We start from the raw sequence: 26,173 nt of genomic DNA, 5'->3' as shown, positions 1-26,173 counted from the left end.
TATTTATACTTTATTTGGTACAATCTTCTGATACAAGTAAAATATAAAACTCTTACTGAATCAGAATTTTATATATGAAGCATGCAGGTATTTTAGATTCCTATTCATTTTTTTTTACAAAATTATGCCAATACAATTTTACAATCTTTAGAGTTTGAAAAATATTTAAATATTAAGGTATTTACGTTTTTGATAAGTGTCTTTATTTATTATGCAGAAAAAGTTGCAGGAAATTTTTTAGCGTCATCCAAATTGTGCTTTTCATCAATTTAAACTGCAATAAGATTACACGTTTCTCCATTTTTATATATTTTTAAACATAGTTTTAATTTAGTTACTTAAAACGACAAAATTTTATTACTTTAAAGTATTGAGAAAAATTTATGGAAGTTCTAAAAATTATCAAGTGTTATTTCTTCTAATCTAATTAAGCAACCCTTTCATTTTCTATCTTTTTGAAAGGCATTACGCTGTTTGGCAAGTACAAAAAAACATAAATTAAAAATTTTATCTAGAATCCAAGATAGCGAGAGTAGAGGTCTCTTAAGACAAGATATGAATCAATCTATGTACGATCACTATTAACCATTATTAATCCTCTGTTAGTTGAGTTTAAAAGTTTAATCAAAGTAAAACACATTTTCACTTAAAGTTTTTGACAGCTATTTAATTTTTTTTTGAATAAATCCTGAAAAAATTAAAATATTAATCAAGCAATGAAAAGTCAATACCGAAATTCTGTACTTACAAACACTAATAAGAAAGTTAACTCAACAGAAAACATAATAAAAATGGCTTACTCTGGCATCTGTTACTTTGAATTCTCGTAAGATGTACTGAGGCATATTATATTCAGTGATAGGATCAACCACATAATACAAATATCTTTGAGATCGTTCGTTTGGCCAATACTGATGACACTTTTCCTAAAGAAAGGGGTTATTTGTAGTTAAATCCCTGTGATAGCAGTAGAAACAGATTATACGCAATAAGGAAGTTACATACTTAAATGATGAGAGAAAAACAGAACTTTTAATCTTAACGTAGTCAACATTTTTACAGTAGAAGATACTAATAATTTTTTAGCGAGACACAAAAGTAGGAGTGTATTATGATACAAAAAAAAAAAAAAANAAAAAAAAAAAAAAAAAAAAAAAAAAAAAAAAAAAAAAAAAAAAAAAAAAAGAACTGAAAATGGAACAAATGTTTGTAAAAAAAAATAGGAAGAGTGAATTAATCTGCAAGTCAGCACTAAAAATGGAACATTCTAAGAGTTTAAAAGTTTGTAAAAGAGAAGAAAAGAAAATAGGATGAGTGAACGAATTTGCAAGTGAGTAAGAAGAAATAAAAATTAAGGATTGAAAATGGAACAATTTAACACTTTGACAGAATTGAGAATTTTTATTAAATATATTTGTAAATTTTTTTTATTTTTTATTTTGTGTTAATTTTAGTCGAAATAAGTGAAAAAAATATTATACATTAAGTATTTTAATAAATTATGGTAATGAACTACAGCATGAAACAATGAATTATTTTTTTTTGCATTAAAGGTAAATTCTTCAAACACAGTTCACTTCCAAACAACAATTTTTCATCATTGAAATTTCTTTAATTTACGTACCCAATCATTAACACATTTTTGAATATAAATAATTTGGATTTGATATTTTAGTAAAAATATAATTCCGACAATCTAACAAATTTTTTAGTAACTATTAAACTGTTTTATAATTAAAAAAATACCAAAACATATTTTTGCTTGTAATTAGAAAAAATAATATAAAAGAGACACCAATGTTCTATATGAGTCAAAAGGTTAAGAATTTGTTAATATATGTAAAAAATATTAGTTCCTAATATAATAATTAATAAACTAATAAGATTAATTATTCTAATAAAAGCAAAAATTAAGAAACAGCAAGTTTGTGAGAAAAAAAAATTGAATGAAAAATAGCACTTAAAAATCTGAAGGCTTTCATGAAAAGAAATTAAGATCCAAAAATAGAATATTTTAAGATTATGAAAGATAGTAAGAAAATATAATGAGCCAATAACGGAATATTATAAGAACCTTAAAGTTTGCAAAAAAGAATTAATTAAAGAAAAACTTCATACTCTTCCCATTTCTTTTAACTTGGTAAGCATGACTACAATGTTGGAATTGTGTTCCCACAACATACGCCAGAAATCTTCAGTTGTTTCTGGTAGAGGTCCTTGAGTGGATATATAAGCATTACGATATTTGTAACCCTAGAAACAACAAAATAATCCATGATCAGTTTCTAATAGTATTAGTTTATTTGTTTCAAAAATACAATTAGATTAAGACAGACATTACAATACTGAGAAGACTTAATTTTGTTGCAGACTTGTTAAAAATTATTAAAAAGTGTAAATAATTAATCCAATTTTTAATTTCAATTCTTAAAGTGATATAAAATGTATACATTTTGGCAAAAGAAAGCTAACATTTAGTTTAATTGTTTTGTAAAATTAAAAAGTAATAATTTAATCAAATTTAGTTAAAAGTAATTATTAAATATTAGATACATATAATTCTCAAATAACTGGGAAAAAATAAACATAAACTAACACTTTGCTTCTAAAAAGCATTCATATTTCTTAGGAAATGAAATATTTTTTACTAGAAGTTTATTAGCAGTCTTCTATTTTATATAATCAAAATAATAGCTAGTATTTTCTTAATAGCAAAATTTTAATTGTGGATCAGTTTTTTGACTTCTCTCTTGTTCCTCTCCCAGAGTTTTGATGATACCATTCAAAAACAGACAAAAAAGTTTAATCGGTTTTAATCTTAAGAGATGAGTGGAGAACACTTCCACTCATCTCTTAAGATTAAAACTGTACTTCCCTTTTTGTTATTAATAAACTAGTTTGTAATGAATTAAAATGACTTGAAAGCAAACTTTACATTTTAATACAAAATATTTTCACTCTGCACTGACAATCTTTTCTATTGTAACTTTTTCATCAAAATAAAAATTCATATGAGATATACATTTAGAAATTGAGAATTTGATTGGTGTACTTTAAGCAGATCGATTAAACCTGATTCATTAAAACGCTCCCGAAGTTACTGAAAATTGTGAATAAAATTCAAAATTTAAACTTTTTCTTTATTGTAGTTTGTTTTTCTGATAGAATTATTTAAAATATTGATAAAAAATATTATTAAATATTTCGCTTTGCAATTAAAAATCAAAGCTATTATATTCATATTTTTCTAACATCTTTTATTTTATCACCTGTTAAAATAATAGATAGCTTTTCTGAACAGCAAGTTTCAAATGGTATTTGTATAATTGCAATATGCCACCAAAAGATAATGCAATTTTTTATAATAAATTTATATTTAAACAATATAATATGTATGATTGCATTATGACACCAAAAAAATGAATTTATTACAATAAATTTAATTTTAAACAATGTAATATGCACGATTGCATTATGACATCAAAAGATAACGAAATTTATTACAATAAACATATATTTAAACAATGTAATACATACATCTATGAAGCTGGCATTTATATAATCTGAACCATCTACTCCTCTAATGGGTTGTAAGCAAACTCTTGTTGCTTCATCTATTAAAATAAACAAACAAACAATGCTTCATTTTTAAAAAGTAGACATAATTAGCAAGAAAAAACACAAAATGGAACAAAAGAAAAAAAACTATTGAAAGAACATATTTTTCAATAAGTCAAAGATAAACAAATTTTATACAAGAGAAAAAGTAGTTAACTTACATGGAAGAATATTCATTAGCCTATTTTTAAACTTGTTTACAGGTAAATTAGCACTAACAAACTTGCTGGATTGTGTCTTCATATTGGCAAGTTTCTGTAAATGAATGATTTCAAAATTATAAATTGCTACCCGCTATTTAAATGCATGAAAACTACACAAAAAATACTTTTTTTTTGTTCTACGTCTTTTAAATAAAACTATAATGCATTTTAAAATTAAACAGGAATTTATTGAAACATTAATGATCAATACTATAATTAGATCATATAATAATTTTGAATTTGGAGACACTGTATTAATATTGGCGATAAAAATATTTAAAATTATTTCCCTGTAGAGCACTGACAAATTTATATTACTATAGAGAAAATAAATTGTAATTCTGAAAACGTTGTATTATTAGAGAAAATAGTTTTCATGAAAATCAAATTTTGTATTGAAATTTCAATTTAAGAAATGCAGGGTATTTAATCCATCAAAAATAAAAATATTAAAGAATAATGAAATATGTTTTCAATAAATTGTCAGACCTTAAATGTCCTTAAAATACTAATAATAAAACCTTTAGATAATAGGAATTATTTGAAACATAAATTTTATTATAACTTATAACCATATAGATATCATAACTAGAATAACCATAACTTTGAATTTCAATCTATTTTACATCATCAATTAAAAAAAAAAGAATCAAAATTAGGAAAACAAGATGTTATTTTTCAGCCTAGCATAAGTTGAGAAAATGCTTGTGATAATTAAGAACAAATTATACATTGAATTTTACCTGATAAACTAGCAAGGGTTGATATAATTCGAATGATCAAAAATGAAAAATGTTGCATATTATAAATTTCAAGCCCCTAACATAGCTCATAAAAATACACATAACAAATATATTACAATAATACACAGATATATTTATCAAAAACGTATTACTAAAAAATAGTAGTCAATGTACCTTAAATTCTATGCATTACTAAAAAATAGTAGAAAATGTAAATTAAACATTATGCATTACTAAAAAATAGTAGTCAATGTACTTAAATTCTACGCATTACTTAAAAATAGTAGAAAATGTAAATTGAATTCTATGCATTACTAAAAAATAGTAGTCAATGCACCTTAAATTCTATGCATTACTAAAAAATAATAGTAGTCGAATGTACCTTAAATTCTATGCATTACTAAAAAATAGTAGTCAATGAACCTTACATTCTACGCATTACTAAAAAATAGTAGTCGAATGTACCTCAAATTCTATGCATTACTAAAAACTAGTATTAATGCACCTTAAATTCTACGCATTACTAAAAAATAGTAGTCGAATGTACCTTAAATTCTAACTCCATTCCACTGCAACCTTCAACAGGCAAGACATTCATCAGCTGCTGAATGTGTACAAAGAGATTGCGTGCAGGAACTTCTGTACTGCCAGCAATAACAGCTTCCAGCACGGCATCGTGAATGAAGACATACTGGTCTTCAGTTTGGACCATGTAATTGCGCTGAGCCCTAAGGCACGTGACATGTCCATAGATATCGACAGTGCTTTCATTTTTCAGTCTCTCAAGCATGGAATCAATCACTATGAAGCAACCTGTTCTACCCACACCGGCACTGCAAAAGAAAATTAATGTTTCATTGAAAATCTAGACAATGTAACTTCTCTTTTAATTGATAATATGGACAGTATATAGTCTCTTTGAACTGTTTTCAGATAGGTACTCTGACAAGGTTCTAAAATTTCCACTAGATGACAGCACAATACACAGGGTTTTTTATGTTTCGCAAAAAATGCTTCACAAAAACTATGCTGAACTATTTGAGAACGTGGCTTATCATTATTACCACTAACTTTTCAAATGTAAGCATTGATCTATTAAGCAATATTCTGGTTATTAAATATCTTAATGCTTTTAAGAAAAACTATCCTTAACTGTTTGAAAACGTGTCTTGTCGCTATTGCTCCAAGTCTTCTAAATGGTTGCATTGCTTGCTAAACAACATTTCTTTTGGGCTATGCTAGTTAGCTGAGTAAAGTTAAATTATATTTGAGTTAACTAACTGTTAAGAAAGATTTTTAAGAGGGAAATACCAAAACTTTTCCTCTGTTAGCCTAGGAGGATTGAGCTTCCAGTTTATGACTAATCTTCAATTAGGGATAATAGCAATAATGCACAATGGAGATAAATAAGATAAAAACAAAACTGGAATATCCATAATCATTTATTTAAAACTCAACCTCTCAAAGTTACATTAACAGAAAATAATTTTAAGCTGTACAAATTAAAAATTATAAATTCTGCAGTTTGAAAAAAAAACTGCCTTTAAAAATTAAATTCCAGTCAAATAATTTTTCTTGTTCCTTGTATCAATTTGTTTTCTTAAAATGTATAAAATTAAATTTAAATTTCTGATTTCTTCTTCTTATTATCTTTAATGTTTGGCAATGTATAACTTGACTAATTTTTTAATTGTGAGTTTTATTTTTTATTTCAAATGACATAGATTTGATGTGGAGATTGACAGGAAGTAGCATGTTCAAAATTTTTTACACTAATGGAGCTTACAGTTCCTGATCCTGCAGTTCAATATAAATGAATTCCGATTGTTTGAATCATTAGTTAAATTAATTTCAAGAGCACTTCATGCGCAACAAGTAGAAATAAATTAAATAGACTGCAAACATTAAAAAAAAATAATATTACTAGATTATTAAACATATTATTTTCAAGAATTTTCACTAATAGTTTAAATTAACTGAATTTAAAAGAAAAAAAGCATGATATTTTAATAAAACCACAAATGGGCAGCATATGAATTTTGAACTGTTTTTATTATTTACATTATAATTAAGAAATATTTTATAAAAAGATCATTCTATTGTAATCAAAAATATTTTTGTCAAAATGAACTATTACAAGCTTTAAATTTATTTACCAAAGTAAAAACTACAGAGGTTAAAATCACAATATTTTGAACAATTAAACAATGAATAACGTGTTCTATGAATAAAATTTAATGGAACCAAACCATTTTATCTGAAACTTATGTTAAATTTTCTCCCTTGAATGGTTATCTATGGTTGTCATTTGCCTTCATTGCATAAAGAAGAGGAAATTTTTTTTCTTCAAAGAAATATTTTACTAGCTGGAATGAAATTTTCACTTTTCAGATAAGAAGAGAACACAATAAATAATTGTCACTTTAGTAGGGGCTTCCTATTCATTTCTGCTCCAAATTGGTATCAGGGAGTAATTTAAGAATTAGATGTTATATGGATTTATTACCTAGTCTGACCAGGTCTGGTAAAATATGGGTTTATTACGCAGTCGGGTATCTAAATAAATAAAAACATGTTTTTATTTTTAGATTTCTTTAAATGAAATTTCAAAAAAACTTTCTAAATTAAATTCGAGACACCTGCTAAGAGTGGAATTTATAATAGTTTCTTATTCATTTGCTTGACTAAAACTTTCAATGGTATTCACTAATATAACTTCTGTTAAACAAAAGATAAAAAAAAAAAATATTTTAATAGAATTATGGTATATTAATTGAAAAATGTTTTAGTTATTGGAGTTTAATTGTTACAGAACCAATAAACATAAGCATAATTTACGTGTAATAACAACTATCTTAGTACTATCTCTTAGTAGACTTTTCAATACCCAGAGAAAAATTTTGTTGTCCTAAATGTAACGATTCTATCGCCGTTTGTCAGTAATTTAAAGCACACAATTTAAAATTAATTCCTCGATTAAGTAACAAACAAAGAGCAAGGCTAATTCTGCGTGATATTTGCATTACACAGAGAAAAAAAACCTCACAGGGTTAGCCTGATGCTTAAAGATTGTCATGAGAACTGTTCACCGGATTGATTGGAAATCGAATTCATCGAGCAAATGAGTAAGAAACAGGCTTTTTAGTAAAAATTTAGTTGAAAGTTACCAATGGCTAATTTTATACATGCTTGTTTTTATGTAAACATGAATCAATATACATCACAAATGAAACAAATGTTTCCAAATTATTTCTTTTTTGTCAACTTATGTGCTTTTATTTACTGGGATATAGATCTCCGATGATTTTCAAATTAGTAATAACATTAGACAAATTAATGTGCTTTGCATAAGAAAATATTTATACATTGTTGTTAACCATCTTTTTTTTTAAATTTAAAATGTTGAGTCTATAAAACCAAAAAATAAAAATAGATGATTGCATTTATTCATTTTCTAAAAGCAAATTTAGTATGAGAGTAAAATAAATATCATTTTTTAACAGTTATAACATTTTTATAGGTTATAACATTTTATTATCTATAACAGTTATATAATTTTATTCATTATGCTTTTATTAACTTCATGTAAATATCAATGCAATTCCCTATTTCAAATTTTGTATTCATTCAACTATCATGTTAATTTAGTTAAAATAATTTTCAGCATTATATTTCTGAATATGCATGTCCTACTCCTAAACAAACATCTCTCTTTAGAGAACATACTTCTCTGTTCTGAGGTGCTCAATCTAACCAAGGTTTCGCTTAATTAAAATTCAATTCAAAGGCAAAACATGTCTGCTTGATTATTAAGCAATTGATTGGATACATGGATTTTCAACACTAATTTTTTTTAAATAGTTTTAAGGTTACTATAAATGTAAACATGACTGTGTTAAACATAAATTTTTCCTAGCACTGGATACCCAATAAAATCAGTTTGGTCTGGGTTCACGGAAATTAAAATTATTTAGCTGGGTACCTGGTACATCCCAAAATAAGACATAGTTTTTACCTGCAATGTACAATCATGGGCCCTGATTCAGGTGGATTCATAGACCTAACTCTTCTTAAAAACATTAAAAATGGTGTCGGATGGTCGGGAACACCATGATCTGGCCAGGCTGTAAATTGGAATTGACGCACTTCACGTTTCTCTCCACCACTTTGATTCATCTATGGGGAAAAATTAAAAGTTTAAAACACTTATATTTTTAATCTGTAAATTTTGGTTTTTATAATTGTAACATTTTGGTAAAAATAACTGAAAAATTTACCTTACAAAACAGTAAGAAATAAAAATTAATACATCACTAATTTTTTTTATAATATACAATATTTTATTTTTTAGATATAGTTGTTTAAAGATGCTATAAATACAAGTAAAGCATAATTTAAAATAATTGTAGGTGCATTTTTTTTTCAAATTAGTATTTGAAATGCTGAAGTTAGTTTTAAATTTGGTTACAGAGTCCTCATAAGCACTAAGAAAAGGAATGTAACATTTAATGCTAATTTTAGTTTGACTTAATGGAAAAATGGGAAAACCTAGCACAAATATTTAAGAAAATTGCAATGTGGTTTTTGATTCTTTTTTTTTTTTGAGATTTGTTACTGTTTAATAAAATAAAAATTGCCCCAGATGTAATCAGACAACTGAGGCTAAAAGAAAAAAAAACATTAAAATTTATAGTAAAAGCAAAACATTCATGCAAAACAGCCCTTTGTGAACTAAGGGAGGTCAAGGAGGAAAAGACTCCACAATTTTATGATCAACAACGATAGCAACGAAGTCAGCATTATGCACCAGCTATCTTCACTTCCATTACAAGCTAGTACTCATCAATCTGAAGCTGATTTTGCCTCACTCTACCGCGAAGATTCGAACCTCAGTCTTATATAATAACAGTTTAATGCTTCAAAAATTTAGTGCTTACAAATAATCTATCAAAAATGTACTAAAAAATAAAAATAAATCTTAAAATCTAAGGTATTCAATAAGTGACAAAATACACATAAAAACATTTTTAACCTTAAAACTGTAAGAAAAATACAAATGGACTATTTTAATAAAGAAAATTAGTGACAGTAACAAAAGATAAATTACTTGAAAATTGTCAGAAACAAATAATCCCAGATAGCAAAATAGGGTTTAGTTTCACCCAGCAAAAACCTTTCAATGTACACATAAAAAGATTTGTTATGCGGTTTATGTGCAAACCTTCTAATCTTAAAACGAGATCTGTGACAATCTGCTCTATTCTATGCACATTACCCTAATCCAAAACCTTGGAAAACAACCTTCGGTGTAAAAACCTTAAATTGAGGTAGACTTAGGGTTTTCAAGCGTGAAAAAATCTTTGAATAAAGCTAGTCTTAAGGTGAAAATAATCTTAAATCTAGGTAATTATAAGGTTTATTTTCACAACGTCTTGTATGCTCAGCTAAAATCCACCTTGTCATAAAATTTTAATGGACAATGCAATTTGATCCTATTGGTAGTGTGACGTTAGCTTAAATGTCATTACGGAACTAAGTGACAATACTTTTTAAAAAATAATTTTTAATCCTTTTTTGGATGAAAGGTTTGAAACTGCAATATTTTTGCTTTATTGAAAATAAGGTTTTCAGTGCTAACATTTTCGTGACAATGAAAAGAAAACTCCGACACAAGGTTGACGTAAGGTTACATGCTTTCTGGGATATTTTGTAATTGATGAATACTCATAAAAATAGAATTGTTGAAAAAAAATATTCACCCTTGATATGTGCAAGGTTCTTATACAATAAGTAGCAACTTCTTGAACATCAGACAAGGTGACCTGCATTACTCCATAAGTCTCAGTTCCTCGTGTTGGCCAATACTGGTCACACTACAATATAACCATAACAGTTTTATAGAATTATGACAAAAGAAGATCATACAAGCAAAAACATGTATTGATTAGTGACTAGATTTAGAGGACTTAAAAATATCATTAAAAAAATCCCTTATACTAAAATAAGAATTTCATTCATGTGACCAAATATGCATAATATACACGAGCAATGTTGACACAAAATTTTTAAATTTACATAATATATAGATGACATAAAAATAGAGAAGTCAATAAGTAGTTTTATATCTTTGAAAAACTGCTACATTTAAAGACATAAATGCTGATATACATAATTGTCAATATAGAGCTTTATAACACTTAAAAAAAATCGAGAAAATTAGGCGGCGAAGATAGGATAAAAATTAGTTACAAAAGTCAATAAATTGCCTCCAGAAAGTTTTCTATTGAGATCCCATTCACAGAAAGTTTTTCCTTTTATCTAAGTCTGCCTGAGACATTATTGCTTTTTTAAATTTACATGTAATTGTATTAAAAGTATTATTAATTGTATCAAGAGTTTTATCATCATTGTCTTGATTTGTATCAAAGTAAAAATATTAGAAATTTGAGTAAAAAATAGCTCAGAGTTTCTAAGCTAAAAATATTCTAAGATGTAAAAAAGTGCCATAAAATAATATAGACCTCAAAAAATGCCCTATAAAATTAAAAATAGATAATAAATCAAAATCTGGGCTTTAGCAATAATATTCTTTGAATTTATACCTTGATTCTTGTCCTCTCTTCCAGCTTGGTCATCATAACGATTGTGGCACTCCTCTGTTCCCAAACCGTTCTCCAGAAATCACCAAATGTCTCAGGAAGAGGTCCTTGAGTGGCAATGTATGCATTCTGCTTTCGATACCCATCACAATAATTGGCATTCACATAATCTGATCCTGGTAGGCTGTCCAGGGATTGTAAAACAACACGGCTGTGGTCATAAGCTATGACATTTGCATAACGATTCTTTGGTTTGTTCACTTCTAAGTTGGAATTTTCCCACGTAAACTGCTGGCCAGGTTCAATCGACTAAAAAAAAGAAGATTGGGTAAATTCTTTTGTGGAATATTATTTAAACTATGTTTTATAGAAATGTTCTAAATTTTAATGTTAAATAAACTTTGGTTGGATGGTTTGAATTGGCTTTTTTTAAAAAAGAAACACAATGGAATTGTATCATTTCAGATTTTAACATTCAAATATTGCTCATACATAAACTAGTGAATATTATTTATATAATAATAGATAACTTTGTAAAATTATAACATGTATCGTTATAACTCAATATGAATGTAAATATTGGGACAAAGTATTCCCAAACATTCTTTTCAAAAAAATTAAGGCAAAAAATAAAAAAGTATGCAATAATTACTTTTCAATAGGTAATTTAATATTAGATTTTTATTACATCAAATTTTTTAAAAATACTGTTATTTTACATAATTTATGCTAAAATTTCTAAAAAAGTACTACAATATTAAAATACTTATTTCCGAAACTTGGCTGTTTAAATTGCACTATTTAAATAGAAAATACGAAAATCGAAGTTTGATATTACAAACGTGTGAATGTGAATCATAATATCGGATTCTATAAAAATGCGTGAATATGACTCATAATAATAGAATTTAAAAACGCATGAATACGAATCATAATAATGGATTTGAAAAACGCATGCATTCGAATCACGATATATAATTATAAACTCTGAGTATAAATCGCAATATTGGATTTTAAAAATGAGTAAATACTAATAGCATTATTGGCTTTAAAAACGCGTAAATACAAACAAAAATGTTGGATTATTAAATCACGCGAATACGAATCTTAACGTGTAAATTTAAAATCAGGTAAATGTAAAAGTTGATGGCTGATAATAAAATTGCGTGAATATGAATTGTGCTATTAGCGGATTCCAACATAGTTCCAAAATATTAAAAATGGCAAAAATCCTTTAAACTAAAGGAATTAAATTAGCGGATTTCTACCGAACAGCAGAAGAATCACAAGTATCTAAACATTTCGTTTACGTGGATTTAGTGAGTTTCATCAAATTTTTAGATTACGGAAGCTGGAAGTATGAGTAAAAAAACAAACCAGAATACTCCTGTTATTTAATCAGTCAGGAAGTAGTGGATAAAAGGTAGCATAGCTATACAATTCTATACAATACTGATCAGAGCCACAAAGGATTAGAATGCATATTTCCAATTAATGGGCTAATGGAAGTGATAACACACAGTAAAATAAAAAAAAATACTTTTAACAGAGTTTTTTTTTTATTGAAATTAACTAAAATAGGGAATCTTTTTACCAAGCACGCATGAGAGTGAAAAAAGATTGTGTTTGAAAAATAATTAGTTTGAAAAACAATATTTTCTGTGAAACAAACTTATTACTTTATTTTTTTGTTTAAATGGTGATTCATGGGTTAAAAAATAGGAATTTTAAATACCATATAAATAATGCTTTTTAATTATTTATAACAAGATATCTTATCAACAAAGTTAGGAAATATATAAAACATTTGCAAAATGTTCAAACTTATCGAGAAAAATGTTGCTTGCTTAAGGTTTTAATTAAATAAAATTCCACTGTTATAGGGCAATCTAAAAGATTCAGCAAAACTACTATAAAACTGAAATTGAATTGAAAAAAAAAATTGTGATCGCTGAAAAGGGATCACAGGTTATCCATTGGCAAAATGGTTGTTGTCTAATTTTTATTTTTTTTAAATATAAATACTTCAACTCTAACCTTTGGGACCGTGCCAATCAGTTTGGGACCCTCTATATTTGTGATATTCATGTGAATTAGTATTGAAAATGATCCCGTTTGAACTGTAGGTTAGAATTTCTGATTCTTCATTAAAACAAAAAAATATTGTTCAAATGATGAAATTTTCTCTTATGCACAGCTCAAAAAGTATTTATGGCATCTCTCTGGTCCCATATCTCAAAAATAAACTCACCAACTTAATGCATAATAAAATTAAAAATGAAAAAAAGAATTCTAAAACAATTATCAAACAGCAGCGGTCGCTATAGCAATGCATGCACACTGTTTATTATTACTCTTGAACATAGTTGAAAAGCGTGATGACGTCCAAATAAGCCACACGCCATCAAACTCAAAACAACACCCATTTTGCCAATGAGAAAAAAAAAAACACAACTTTACATAAAATATCAATGACTGACTTCTTACTAAGCTATATCAAAAAATTAACTGCCACCACCTGACCTTAAATCTTTAATTGAAATAAATAATAATAAATAAAATTAACTTAAAGATCACAGTTTTGAAAGAGTCTCATGTCTGACAAAGAAAATATTTAGCAGGCAAAAATCATAAATTCAACAATAAATACAAAAATATATGAAAACTGTGTACCATATAATTATTATTTAGGATTTAAGAGCTTAATTATAGACTATATCTGTTTAGTTAAAAATATTTAACAAAATTGGTGCATATGTCTTACAAACCTCATATTCCTGAGAGAACTTCATGTTGTCATTGGCTTTCAACATCTCTAAATGATTGGCAAGCTCTGTGACTGGTATAGGGGGATGGTTAATCATAGCCGGAGTCTGATAGTTCATGCGCCTGATCTCTACGGGATCTGTTGGGTGTGTGGGCAGTTCTCGTTCAGCTGTGGTCATCAGCAGTTTCATGGTGGTCTCTCCTCCGGGTGTCTTCGCAAGTTGTCGCCTTCTGTTATAAAGGAGGTGAGGGAAATGCCTGTAACAATGCCATCTAGGTGCTAACATTAAAGAACTCAAAAGAACCAAACAAAACAAAACAAAATAAAATAATAAAAAATAATAATAATTAATAAAAATAATATTAATAATAATAATTAAAAAAAATATGTTACAAAAAGAAAGAAATAAAACTAAAAACGAAATCAAATAAGTAATTAAAAACTTGAATAAATGCATGCAAACATAGAAAAAAAAATTCAAAAAATTAAAATATAACAGTTTTGAATAATAAAATAATTTGCAGTATTTATTAACTGACTGATCATTTTATAGCAAGTTTGAAAAAATATTTCTCTTCAATTTACAACTTTCTCATTAAATTAATAAGGGGGGAAACTTGGTAGTAAAATCAACAAGAGAAAAACGTTTTTTAAGCATCGCAAATGTTCCGTCAATTAAGGGATTACATTCGCCGAAGATGACGTAAAATTAAAGTTTACACAGTTATTCTTCTTAAGATTTATAATTCAAAGTGATATTAACAGTAATAATGAAGATTTTTTTTAAATTTTGAATAATATTTTAAATCTTTTTAATTTAAATAGTTAAATTAAATACACCAATTTTCATACATGTTATGATATTACTCAACATAGACTTTCATTAAATTAAAATAACAGGAAATATTTATTAAAAAGAGTAAGTTCAAACAGAAAACACAGATTATATTCCCTACAATTGCAAAAATTAAAAAAAAAAAAATCTTTTGCTACACAGGAATCTTAAGGAAAAAAAATATGCAGACTTCATTGTCAGAGAAATTTAGAATAGCACATTCCAAAAGTTCAGAGCATTTTCTTTAGCAAAAAGAAAAATAGAGATTCGCTTCAACTTTCACTTTAACATTCCTTTTAAACTATAAATATTAATGACAATAAAAAAAGGGGGGGAAATGTCAGTGCATTCACCACAACGAAACTCTTACCTCTTCATTACAAAAACAGCAATAATTATGAACGTAAGCACAATCAAAGCTATTACAGGTACAATTATCCACACAATTTGAGCTTTATCAGCATCACTATTGATCTGAGACATGTCAGGGAGATCATTTCTATCAATCATTCCAGGGACAATTGGCGGTGTTGGACCTCGAACAGGCTGCATGTCCAAACTGATGGGATCAGAGAATGGACTGCTGGTATACAGACTCTGTCATAAAATAAGAAATGTTATGATAAATATTATTAACACTAAACTAAACAAAATATATAAGGCTATATAAATTAGGATGAACACTCTCCAGATAAAATCAAATTTTCAGAGTAAGATTGCAGAAATTTCCAAGATTTTCATGATTTAAATTACAGAGGTGCCAACTTTCCAAACAGACTACACATAATCAGAAGTATAATAATACATATAACAATACAAAATTCAAATTAGCATAATTTCAAGGTATTTTTACCACTTTATTCTACATAGGTATATACATAATATTAATATTAAATAAAAAAAAGTAACACTTAAGCTGCTTTTTCTTTCAAATATCTGCCAAAAACAGCAGGATTTCATAACTCTCCGTAGTTCAGGAAAATACAACTTATTTTAGAGTATAGTAATCCTCAAAAACTATAATTTTTATTACTCTATCATAAGACCGTAACCTTGCCTACAAAATTCAAATAATTACAGATAAATCAAGATAGTTGTCACCTGAAATTAGTACAATTTTACAAATTTTCATGTATGTAAACAACTTATATGTCTCTCATACAGCAAAAAAAGTTTATCTAAATAAAAATCTATCACTCTTTCATACTATAAAAGTTTTGTGTTACTCAACTAAAACAAAGAAATAAAAACTATCCTTCACTATTACAAGATCATGATAAATATGAGTAGATTTTCGAGAATAGAATGCTAAAAGTACTAATGGTTTAAGAAGTTTAATTTTAATAGGAGAAATTCTTGTTGAAAAGAAAATTAAAATAAAAAAATGACTAAAAAGAATTATTAATTAAGATAGCAATGATGAGAAGGAAAAAATAATAATACCACTGGATAAATTTTTATAACTTAATAGCTAACAATTTTCAGTGTAAAAATAGATTGTAACATACTGGCAGTGTGTGATTACATGGCACAATACTGCCCATTGCTTAAACTTAAGAATTTCCAGAGTTTCAAATCCCTACGAATTTCAAGTTTTCTACAATTATTATCAAATTTCTAGAGAAATTTACGTTTTCTCTGATTTCAGAGAGAGGTATATAAATAAAATGCAAAAAAATTAGTGCTAAAGTCAATAATATTAATCTGAAACAATAAAAATATAAGACTATATAAATTTATAAAAAATATAAAATATAAAGTTATAAAATATAGTAAAAAAAAAAAGTAAAGATTGTGTAAATTTTATTTTTACCTTTTGAGGAGTATCAACAACAGCTCGAACAAATATGCTATATTTTTGATCATGAACAAGTCTGCGATTTTGATAGCCATTAAACATTTTGCCATTTCCTAAACTGAACAGCTCAGGCATCGAGCGGTGTAAGAATTTGGCAGCAATATAAGGGCCTATTTGATCAACAGGTGTAGCAGTAAGCTGAAAAACAAAGTGAATCAAACTTGCAATTAAAATTTTGAAAAATAACAGTTTGTTAAAGCAAATTTATGTTTTACATCAAAGCCGGCTGAAATATGAGCATTATAATAAATCTAATTAAGATACAATAATGCACATATCTAAGAGCAATACATATAATGATATGGTTGAAAAATAAGCGTTATATTAATAATCATCTAAGTGTTCAACCTTAGGTAAAATTGTACAGAAATTTTTTTGCTAGGTTAAATTTTACAATTCAATAAATATAAAACTGGTTTTTTGATGCAGGAAAACGCGCATCTTAAAGTTAAGAAAAAGTCGGGACTAATGCTCAGAGGGAATAAGATCAGAATATTCTTCAATGCTCTCTCACGTAAGATATAAAAACTCACAGTTAGAATGTCCTAAACTCCAAGCAAAGCTTTAACTTGAAAATACATATACTACCTGGTGAAAATAATTAGTATGGACTAAAAAGCAGACTAATATCCTAAATATTTAAAGAAATATTGATCTTAATAAGCCAATTTATTTGATAAAATATTTATAGCTGGATCAAAAATCTTAAAATCAATAACTAATTTTCAATATTTGAATATTTTTATTAGTCCTAACAATGCAGCATTGGACTAACTTTTAAATTGTTAAAAAGTTGAAACACTTTTTCTTTTTTTTCAAACTGTAGCCTTTCTTCACAATAATATTTTGAACCATTTTCATAATTAGCAAAGTGGGGAACTGGTTACAGATGGACAAAACTTAACCTGATACTCAGAAATAACGAATACAAATTCATAGCAGTCATAAAAATGGTATATTAAAGCAAAAATGCATTATTTCATATGACTACAGAGGCTACGAAAAACAGCCTTAAATCTAAGAAGAAAATGCTGAAAATTATAAATGTACCTCTTCAAGAGTAAACTGCCCAGGATCTCTGTAAGCTTCTTCAGTAGGTACAACAACAAGGAAGTAATGGCTAATCGGACCATATTCTTCCGACGCCTTAGGTAAAATGACAGTGATTTCCCAACCATTCTTCACGCCAAACGAATCAGGTTTCACCATGGGTTTCGGTGCTGTAAAATAAGTATTTTACAGTTTCTTAGTATAGCATTATATAACGGTACATGATAATAGATGCAACATATTTAAGAACAAGCAAATGTAAAATACATTTATAGCACTAATACATATTTATGTATACTTATAAACATTAAAATTCATAACATAATAACATTCACAAATAGATTTATTTGCATCTATAAAATAAATGAGGATCTACAAAATTTTTGTAGAGTGATCGTACCAAAGAAATTTGCTGCTTTTTCAAATAAAACCCCAGAAAATAAGAAGCATGTGAAAATTATTAATTAATAACAAGAATTATTTAAGTTTTTTTTTTAAATCAGTGATTTTCAGATAAATGGCATACGAATGAAAGATCAGGTAAATTGTTGCTCAGTAAAATATAATTCGAATATCAATTTTTACCCTTTACAANATACATATTTATGTATACTTATAAACATTAAAATTCATAACATAATAACATTCACAAATAGATTTATTTGCACCTATAAAATAAATGAGGATCTACAAAATTTTTGTAGAATGATCGTACCAAAGAAATTTGCTGCTTTTTCAAATAAAACCCCAGAAAATAAGAAACGTGAAAATTATTAATTAATAATAAGAATTATTTAAGTTTTTTTTTTAAATCAGTGATTTTCAGATATATGGCATACGAATGAAAGATCAGGTTAATTGTTGCTCAGTAAAATATAATTCGAATATCAATTTTTACCCTTTACAAATTATAAATGCATTGCACGGTGATAAGAAATTTCAACTCTCCATGATGAACAAAAATATTACATAATGATAGACGCGTATGATAGCACTTTTTGTGGAAATTAAAACATTTCTCACATGTATGAAGCATGAAAGGAAATATGCAAATGAATTTAAATGTAAAGAAACTGCTGATACTGTTAACCTTGCTTAATCAAGCAATGGATAAACCTCACTAATAAAATATTTTCCTCGAATAATACAGCGCAAGATATTTGGAAAAGGAGCTACCAAAAGGTTCACAAAACAGTATGTACAAATTATAAAGTATTTATTATTTTCAACGTTATGTTTACATTTAACTATACTGCATATTATTTAATTATTATGCATATTAAATTATAATTGTTTAGTTTATTGAAAAAATTACCAATGACATTAATTACTTATTTTGTCTTTCTGTACTGATTAAGATTTGGAGATACCTTACAAATATGGTACAGAGGATAAAACTACCTTTCATTATCCAATAAACTGATCTGTGACCAGAGATCTTTCATTGAACAGGGTCGGCAGTAATTTAAAGAAAAGACTGACTACCAACAGTTATAAATAAAAGAATTGAAAGATATTTTCTGTTATACAATTGAATTTTTTCCACAAAGTTAAATATTTAATTCAACATGCAACTTTTGTTTTAATTAACTACTAAATGTTAATTATAATAAGAAACTATGTGAACAAACTCATCCAATTTTTAGTGTATGGGAGAATTAATTAAGTTTAACTTTAAAATTTTAGAAAATGAAAAGTATTCAAGATGGAAGTAATTTCAACAGGTTTATAGTACATTTCTTTCATCAATTAATTTTATAACTTCTGAAGTTAAGGGACACTCAGAAAGCACAGCTCTTTTTTTATGTTATGACTTTTAAAGGTTCCTACCAAATCCAGATCTTTCATACCAGAAAATTATTTATTGAAAAAAACAACTTATTATTAATTTACTTATGACCATAGGCTTATGCAATTCTCAAAATAAATCTTCAACGTCAAAAAATCAATGGTAATTTTTTAAATTAAATTAAAAAGGACATAGTGATTTTTTTGTCTGTTTGCTGACAAGGCAAAATCACCAAAAATGTACAAAGATATACTTATGTAATATTTGAGCAAATTCATTTGCATCTTTAACAAATTTTATCAACTATATTAAAAATTTGAGCATAACACTAAGGAATAAATTTTTTGTTGTATTTTTGTTCTTGTTGTATTTTGTTGTTCTTGATCTTGCCTAATTGGGGTGTGGAGATTTTAAATCTAAAATTAGTTTTGCTCAGAATTTTTTTAAAAATGTACAAGTTAAAAGCATTATATATAACGTGGGGGTGCATAAATGTTGCAAAAACTTCTAGAGGAGTAAGGGCATATAATCAGGATTAAAATTGCATAGGAACTTATAACTGTTACATTCGTCACACGAAGATAGGGGTGCTTTCCTATTATGACCTGTTCAGAAGCATACAAAGAAACAGTTAATAATAGGGAAGCGTCTCCTAGTGTCATATGACGACACTTCCAGTTATGGGTCCTTATACAATTCTAATCCTGATGATGTGTCCTAACTCTGCTAGAAGTTTGTCCTCCTGTTATATATAATGTATATATAATGTTTTCAAACTTGTAAATTTTGATAAAATATAGACTAAAAATGTCATTTTAAGAAAATAACTGTAGCTTGGAGAGAGAAACCGATTGCAGATTTGAAATCAGCAATACAAAATTATCTAAGATCAGTTGAAAAAGCTCATGCAACAGAAAAAAAGTCGTTTCATAGTGTCATCATTGAAAAATTTATAAAACATTAAAATGATTTATATTATACTATTCGAAACACTAAACAAATTTGAAGCATCTTACCAGCCATGGCAGTAGTAACAGTGATTTTCGCAGGAGGGCGGAAGCTCTCGTCAGGTGGTATCGCAGTGATGTTCACTTGGTAACTGGTAAATGGCATCAAGTTATCCACTGAATATTCTGTAACATCAGCCTCCACAAATACAGTCTGAGTAGGAATGGGTAACTTTTGCAAATGACCTTGACTGTCATAAAACTCTTTATGAGCACCATAAGAGATCTATGGAATAAGAAGTAAGCGATAAGTTTACTAAGTTAAGAACAGATATTTTCTTCCTACTTATAAAACATTCGGAACTTGCTTTTATTACAAAATAAATAAGAAAAAAAAACATTAAAAAATAATAGTCATGTTCAAAGTTGATAATTATTTCTGAAGGTATAATAAATTGACAGTTTTACAATAAATTAATTACTGACTACACGAAAAAAAAAAATAGCAAGTTGGTATACTAACATGTAACAAACAATAAGAAAAATAAAGAAGTTATATGTCACTTATTTTAGCAAATAAGAAGTAGTATTTAAAGAGCTACACTTGTTGAAATAGTTAAGAAGCTATAACAGTAATTTTCTTCTAACTTATATAATGTTAAGAACTTATTTTCATTACAAATTAAATAAATTAAAAAAATAATAGTCAAGTGAAAATGCATTAGTTGAAAATAATATTTCTGGAAGGTATAATTAAATAGACAGTTTACAGTAAAACAATTATTAATTACACTAAAAGAAAAAAAATACAATTTGATATACAGTACAGAACCCGTTATCCGGAAATCAGAAAATAAAAATCGGATAAATTTTCCCGCCATTTTTTTAAAAAAATGTTTTTTTCCTCATAAGATTTCAGGATTTTTCTTTCTTTTTTAAAAGATGTTTACCTTACCATCATTTTGGAAATAATAATTAGAGTATTACTTCATCGTTTTTTCTTATTTTTTCCAAATAATTTCTTTTTTTTTTTTAGTTGGGTTNATAAGATTTCAGGATTTTTCTTTCTTTTTTAAAAGATGTTTACCTTACCATCATTTTGGAAATAATAATTAGAGTATTACTTCATCGTTTTTTCTTATTTTTTTCCAAATAATTTCTTTTTTTTTTTAGTTGGGTTTAACAATAAAAAAACCGGCTTTTTGTAGCGATTCAGAAAACTGGAAAAATCAGTTATCCGGAATAGCGATGGTCCCGATCGTTCCGGATAATCGGTTCCCTACTGTACTAGCATGTAACAAACAATATGACTAATAAAGATGTTATAAGCTAATATTTTTGCAAGGTCAGTACAAAAAATTTTTTGTTTTTCCAAACTATGAAAAGAAGCATTTGAATTTATTTCTTAATGAAAAAAATTATAGGTAAAATTACTAATTAGTAATCAAATTAGCTAATTTTTGTGCGACTGTAACAATTGTCTTACTTTGCTAGATGAGTAAAATAATAAGTACTGAAAAAAAAAGAGCAAAATATAACTAAAGAATGGCAAGAAAAATAGAGAAGTCAGCACTCAATCATCTTATACCACTAACATTTAGTTTACTTTTCTAATGAGCATATTTTATTTCTAGATAAAAAAGAATTATAGGTAAAATTACTAATTTTGTAACGGTTACAATTACCGTACTTAGTCAGATAAGTAAAATGATAAACAATAAATAACTGAAATGAGCAAAGTATAACTGAAGAGTGGAAAAAAAGTAGAGAAATCAGCACATAGTCATCCTACACCACTAACATTTTGTTTTCTTTTTAATGAGTAAAATGATTATGAATGACTTTTTCCCTTATAACAGAATTTCTATAATAATTGTTTAGTTTAAAAATCTGTATTATTAAAATATAGTTACACTATTCAGAACTATAACAATTAATTATTTGTACTTGATGAGATTGAATTTTGATATCTAAAAGTACAGTTGCTTATATAATAAATGGAATGATTATTTACTTTGTATTTTATAGGATCTAACTTTGATGGTCTTCTCCAAGACAGAGCCATACTATGAGTAGTTACATCTTGTGCTCTTAATTGAGTAGGGACATCTAGAAACAAAAGGACATAATATATAGTGACTTAAAGTAAAGTGATTATTAATTTAAAAACATTAGGTTTCAATAACTAAAATCATTGAGATGAAATAAATATAAACTAAATGAAATATTAAAATTCATAAATATGCAAAATACAGACTAAATTATTTGAATAGGGACATTCAGAAAGTAAAGGACATAATCAATAGTAAGTTAAAGTTCAGTAATTATTAACTTAAGGACAGTTAAGTTTCAATAACTAAAATCTTCATAATGGAATAAATACAGATTAAAAAAATTGTAAAATGAATAAATATGAAAAAAAAAAAACATACTAAAATAATCAGGTAGGGACATCTAGAAAACATTGGGTAAAAGTCAACAGTAAATTAAAAGTTTAGTAAACTATCAATTAAAAATAGGATCTTCATACTGAAATAAATTTAGAATCAACAAAACATTCGAATTTAGAAACAAAATTAATTAATTAAGACAGCTAAAAAATAATAAAATTACAGACTTTCTTAATTGCAACATTTATAAATTTATGGTAAAAAGAATAATAAAGAGAACAATAGTTTACCTGTTGGAGCCACTCGAACTGTGATCAATTCTGACAGTCTACCCAGGTTCTGACGGGATCTGGCTGCAACTCGAATGGCATACATTGCGTGACTGTCTAACCCTGTTAATTCTGCAGACCATGTTAACGGGACACTTTTGTTACTCCACTTGTCTAAATCTTCTACAGGATCCTGAATGTACAAAACCTGACAGAAAAAGTTGAGAATTAAAACTTGAAATAACTTTATATTTCTACGATAATTCCTTTTTATTTGTTTCTGAATTAAAAAAAAGGCATTCAATTTTATGATCAGAAAAAAAAAGTTCATAGCGTGAATAATTAAATTAATGTGAATTATAATATTCTATTTAATTAATTTAACTTACTTCATATCCTAAAATGTCCAGAAAATATGGAACTTGATCCCACCATACTTCAACAGACTGATCAGATGTTGCAACTGCTTGAACACTTGTGGGGGCTGGCGGTACATCCCCCGGAGTCTGAACAGTCATTCGGGGGCTCCAGGGACCACCCCCTTTACTAGTGTACGCACATACTTGGAAAGCATATTCAGTATTTTCATCCAAATTACTGTAAAAAATTTATTTAATATTTTAATTATAAAATATAATTTGAAAATAATCTATCCAAAGTGTAAAGTAAGGGTATCTTACTGTATATAAATAAATTTTTAAGTTCTTAAATTAGAATATTCATCAGGAGAAATTTTTTTATTTTCAAATGAAAAAGAAATACTCGGAATTAATAGACATTTTTTGACATATACCAAAAGGCATAGTTCTTTTTTTAATAAAGTTTTTTTTTTACTGGGTTTGATTAAAATATGATAAAATTCTATCAGTCTTAATTGTACTTTGAAACAAAAATAATATTTAAACTAATTTCAACTTTGAAATTAAATCTATAGTTATCAAACAATGAATAAATTCCTTCTATATGAATTAATTTATACTAAAACAAAAACTAATCTCTTTCAAAATAAATGTACATTTTTTTAGAATAAGCATAAATAAGCAAGTAAAATATTAAACAACATAATGTTAAATAACCACATCAAGACATAAGAAATTTTATTAAAATAGCGCAGTACATAAATATCATTTAACTAACCTAAAGACCATGCGTGTTTCAGTTGTATTGCGTTCTGTAACTGAACCATCAGATACTTTGTGGAACTTTATACTGTAATGAGTAATACGTCCATTTCTGAATTGCTGAACAGGTGGTGACCATGTAATTACAACACCAGTTGGACTCTGTAATCTTCGGGACAAGTTTTGAGGTGGTGCAGTTGGTACTAAGATAAAACAAAACAAATTTATAAGTATTAAAAGTATGACTCAATGCATGTACAGTTTAATATTAAGACTTTGAATCAGACTTGAATGGAATTATGATTTTAAGATCATGAAAACAAATAATGACATAAACTAAGTTTAATGCAAATCAGGGGTCTGTCCAGACATTTTATGGAAGGTCCTGTTTCTGTAAAATTGTGAAAAAACTATTCATAATTTGTGAATATAAAATAAGTGTTAAGTCACATTCCTTCAACCAGGGTCCTGCTTTTGTGAATTTTTGAAAATAGGGTCCTGTTATTTGGTATTTAGCCTATACTGCTCAACACAGAATATTCATTTCGGACAAATAATGGAAACAAAATCACTCGCATTTTTAATAATTTCAATTGACATATTTTAAATAGCACAACTTAGTAGTGTACCACTTTTAATGAGTTACGCATTAAGTAAACTTAAACAATTCTTAAATTTATAATATTTTATATAAAAAATACCCAGAAATAGATTTTTATTTACATAATATTCCATTAATTAATTTTATGATTAAATATACATCGATCAATTATTTATTACAAAAAAATTACGACTTAATATTAATAAGAATGTGCACACGATGTTTGCAAAAGTCGAAATATTTTCTTAGAATAGTACATTTGGAATTTAAACTTAGAGAAACTTAGTTTGTCTCATACCGTCTTTCTCCCCCCCCCCTTGGGAAGGGTTTATTCTATTAACAAAACAATAATGATAGAACCAAATTTGTGAATGGTTCGATTAAAAGATAAATTATTTTGTGAAGTGTTTGTTAACGGATCCAAATTTCTTCTAAACAGACCCCTGATGCAAATGTATATATATAGCACAAAAAAGACAAAAGAGAGAAAAACAAAGGAAAATAATAAGGTTTGTTTATTGCGCATAAACTGCAAGTACATAGAACTCATAAAATAAGTTCAAAATAGCAAGAAAACATGAAAAATAATACAATAAAGATCAATGAAAAGAGAAGAAGAAAAATTATTAAAATAAAATAAAAAATTAAAAAGTTAGAAAACAAAATAATAAAAAGATATAATCTCGTCATCAGTTCACGTGATTATATAATCAAAAAGGAGTGTTTTCTAATATTATACTAATACAGTTGAAGCAAAATATATCAATACAATAGTGTGCGGGTAAGGAGCACCCAAAAAATTGAAACGAAAATAGAATATATAAAGTAAGAAATATACTATGAAATAAAACATATCAAGCAAAAAATAGAAAATAAACTAAATCTTTATTCTATTACTTTCCATGTTTTCTCAATATTTTAAACTGCACATTTTAATGAAGACAATTTAGAAAATTTTAAATAACATCAAGAAATTACTTTTTAAACATCATTCCTTACCAAAAAGGAACCTAATTTAAAGATTCAGGGGAATGAAGTGATGACAATGAACATTTTTTATATTTGCTGACAATGAACATTTTTGAAGCTACACAAAATGTGAGCATTTTCACAATATGTTCTTCAACAAAACTTTCTAATTACGAAACAAAGGAAAAAGTAATAATAAATTATGTACACTATTTAAAATTATAAATAATATTTTGATAGTTTACCTCCTTCAGGAGTATCAAGATATGTATAAGCTTCTTGGCCCCAGCCAACATTATTTTTCCCTGACAAATAAAACTCATATCGGGCTCCTCGATCTGAAAGTAAAACATAAATATTAAAATTTAACAAAAAAGATAGCTAGTATTTTATGTAATTTATAACTTCTTAGGT

At 26.8% G+C, this 26,173-nt stretch overlaps 1 protein-coding gene across 5 annotated transcripts in view; it reads right to left on the bottom strand.

The window, feature by feature from the left end:
- The window catches only part of LOC107452053 (tyrosine-protein phosphatase Lar), a 204,009-nt gene that overhangs the window by 4,899 nt on the left and 172,937 nt on the right, over positions 1 to 26,173 (bottom strand). For 3 of the 5 annotated variants that reach the window (XM_043043655.2, XM_071182028.1, XM_071182027.1), the window contains 18 exons: positions 26,005 to 26,097; positions 24,206 to 24,392; positions 23,458 to 23,665; positions 23,090 to 23,276; positions 22,424 to 22,518; positions 20,479 to 20,695; positions 17,674 to 17,843; positions 16,579 to 16,761; positions 15,136 to 15,362; positions 13,932 to 14,202; positions 11,167 to 11,472; positions 10,324 to 10,437; positions 8,580 to 8,740; positions 5,112 to 5,397; positions 3,780 to 3,873; positions 3,538 to 3,614; positions 2,119 to 2,253; positions 801 to 926 (listed from right to left, as the gene is read on the bottom strand). In XM_043043655.2, the coding sequence (XP_042899589.1) occupies positions 801 to 926; positions 2,119 to 2,253; positions 3,538 to 3,614; positions 3,780 to 3,873; positions 5,112 to 5,397; positions 8,580 to 8,740; positions 10,324 to 10,437; positions 11,167 to 11,472; positions 13,932 to 14,202; positions 15,136 to 15,362; positions 16,579 to 16,761; positions 17,674 to 17,843; positions 20,479 to 20,695; positions 22,424 to 22,518; positions 23,090 to 23,276; positions 23,458 to 23,665; positions 24,206 to 24,392; positions 26,005 to 26,097 (3,137 nt within the window). The remainder of the gene's footprint in view (positions 1 to 800; positions 927 to 2,118; positions 2,254 to 3,537; positions 3,615 to 3,779; positions 3,874 to 5,111; positions 5,398 to 8,579; positions 8,741 to 10,323; positions 10,438 to 11,166; positions 11,473 to 13,931; positions 14,203 to 15,135; positions 15,363 to 16,578; positions 16,762 to 17,673; positions 17,844 to 20,478; positions 20,696 to 22,423; positions 22,519 to 23,089; positions 23,277 to 23,457; positions 23,666 to 24,205; positions 24,393 to 26,004; positions 26,098 to 26,173) is intronic. The other 2 variants (XM_071182029.1, XM_071182030.1) reach the window with 2 other exon arrangements.

This window comes from Parasteatoda tepidariorum, chromosome 6 (genome assembly GCF_043381705.1).
Source record: "Parasteatoda tepidariorum isolate YZ-2023 chromosome 6, CAS_Ptep_4.0, whole genome shotgun sequence".
In the NCBI taxonomy this organism is placed as follows: Eukaryota; Metazoa; Arthropoda; class Arachnida; order Araneae; family Theridiidae; genus Parasteatoda; species Parasteatoda tepidariorum.
Note: the sequence above shows the minus strand (reverse complement) of the source record. Positions and strands in the feature narration are given on the sequence as shown.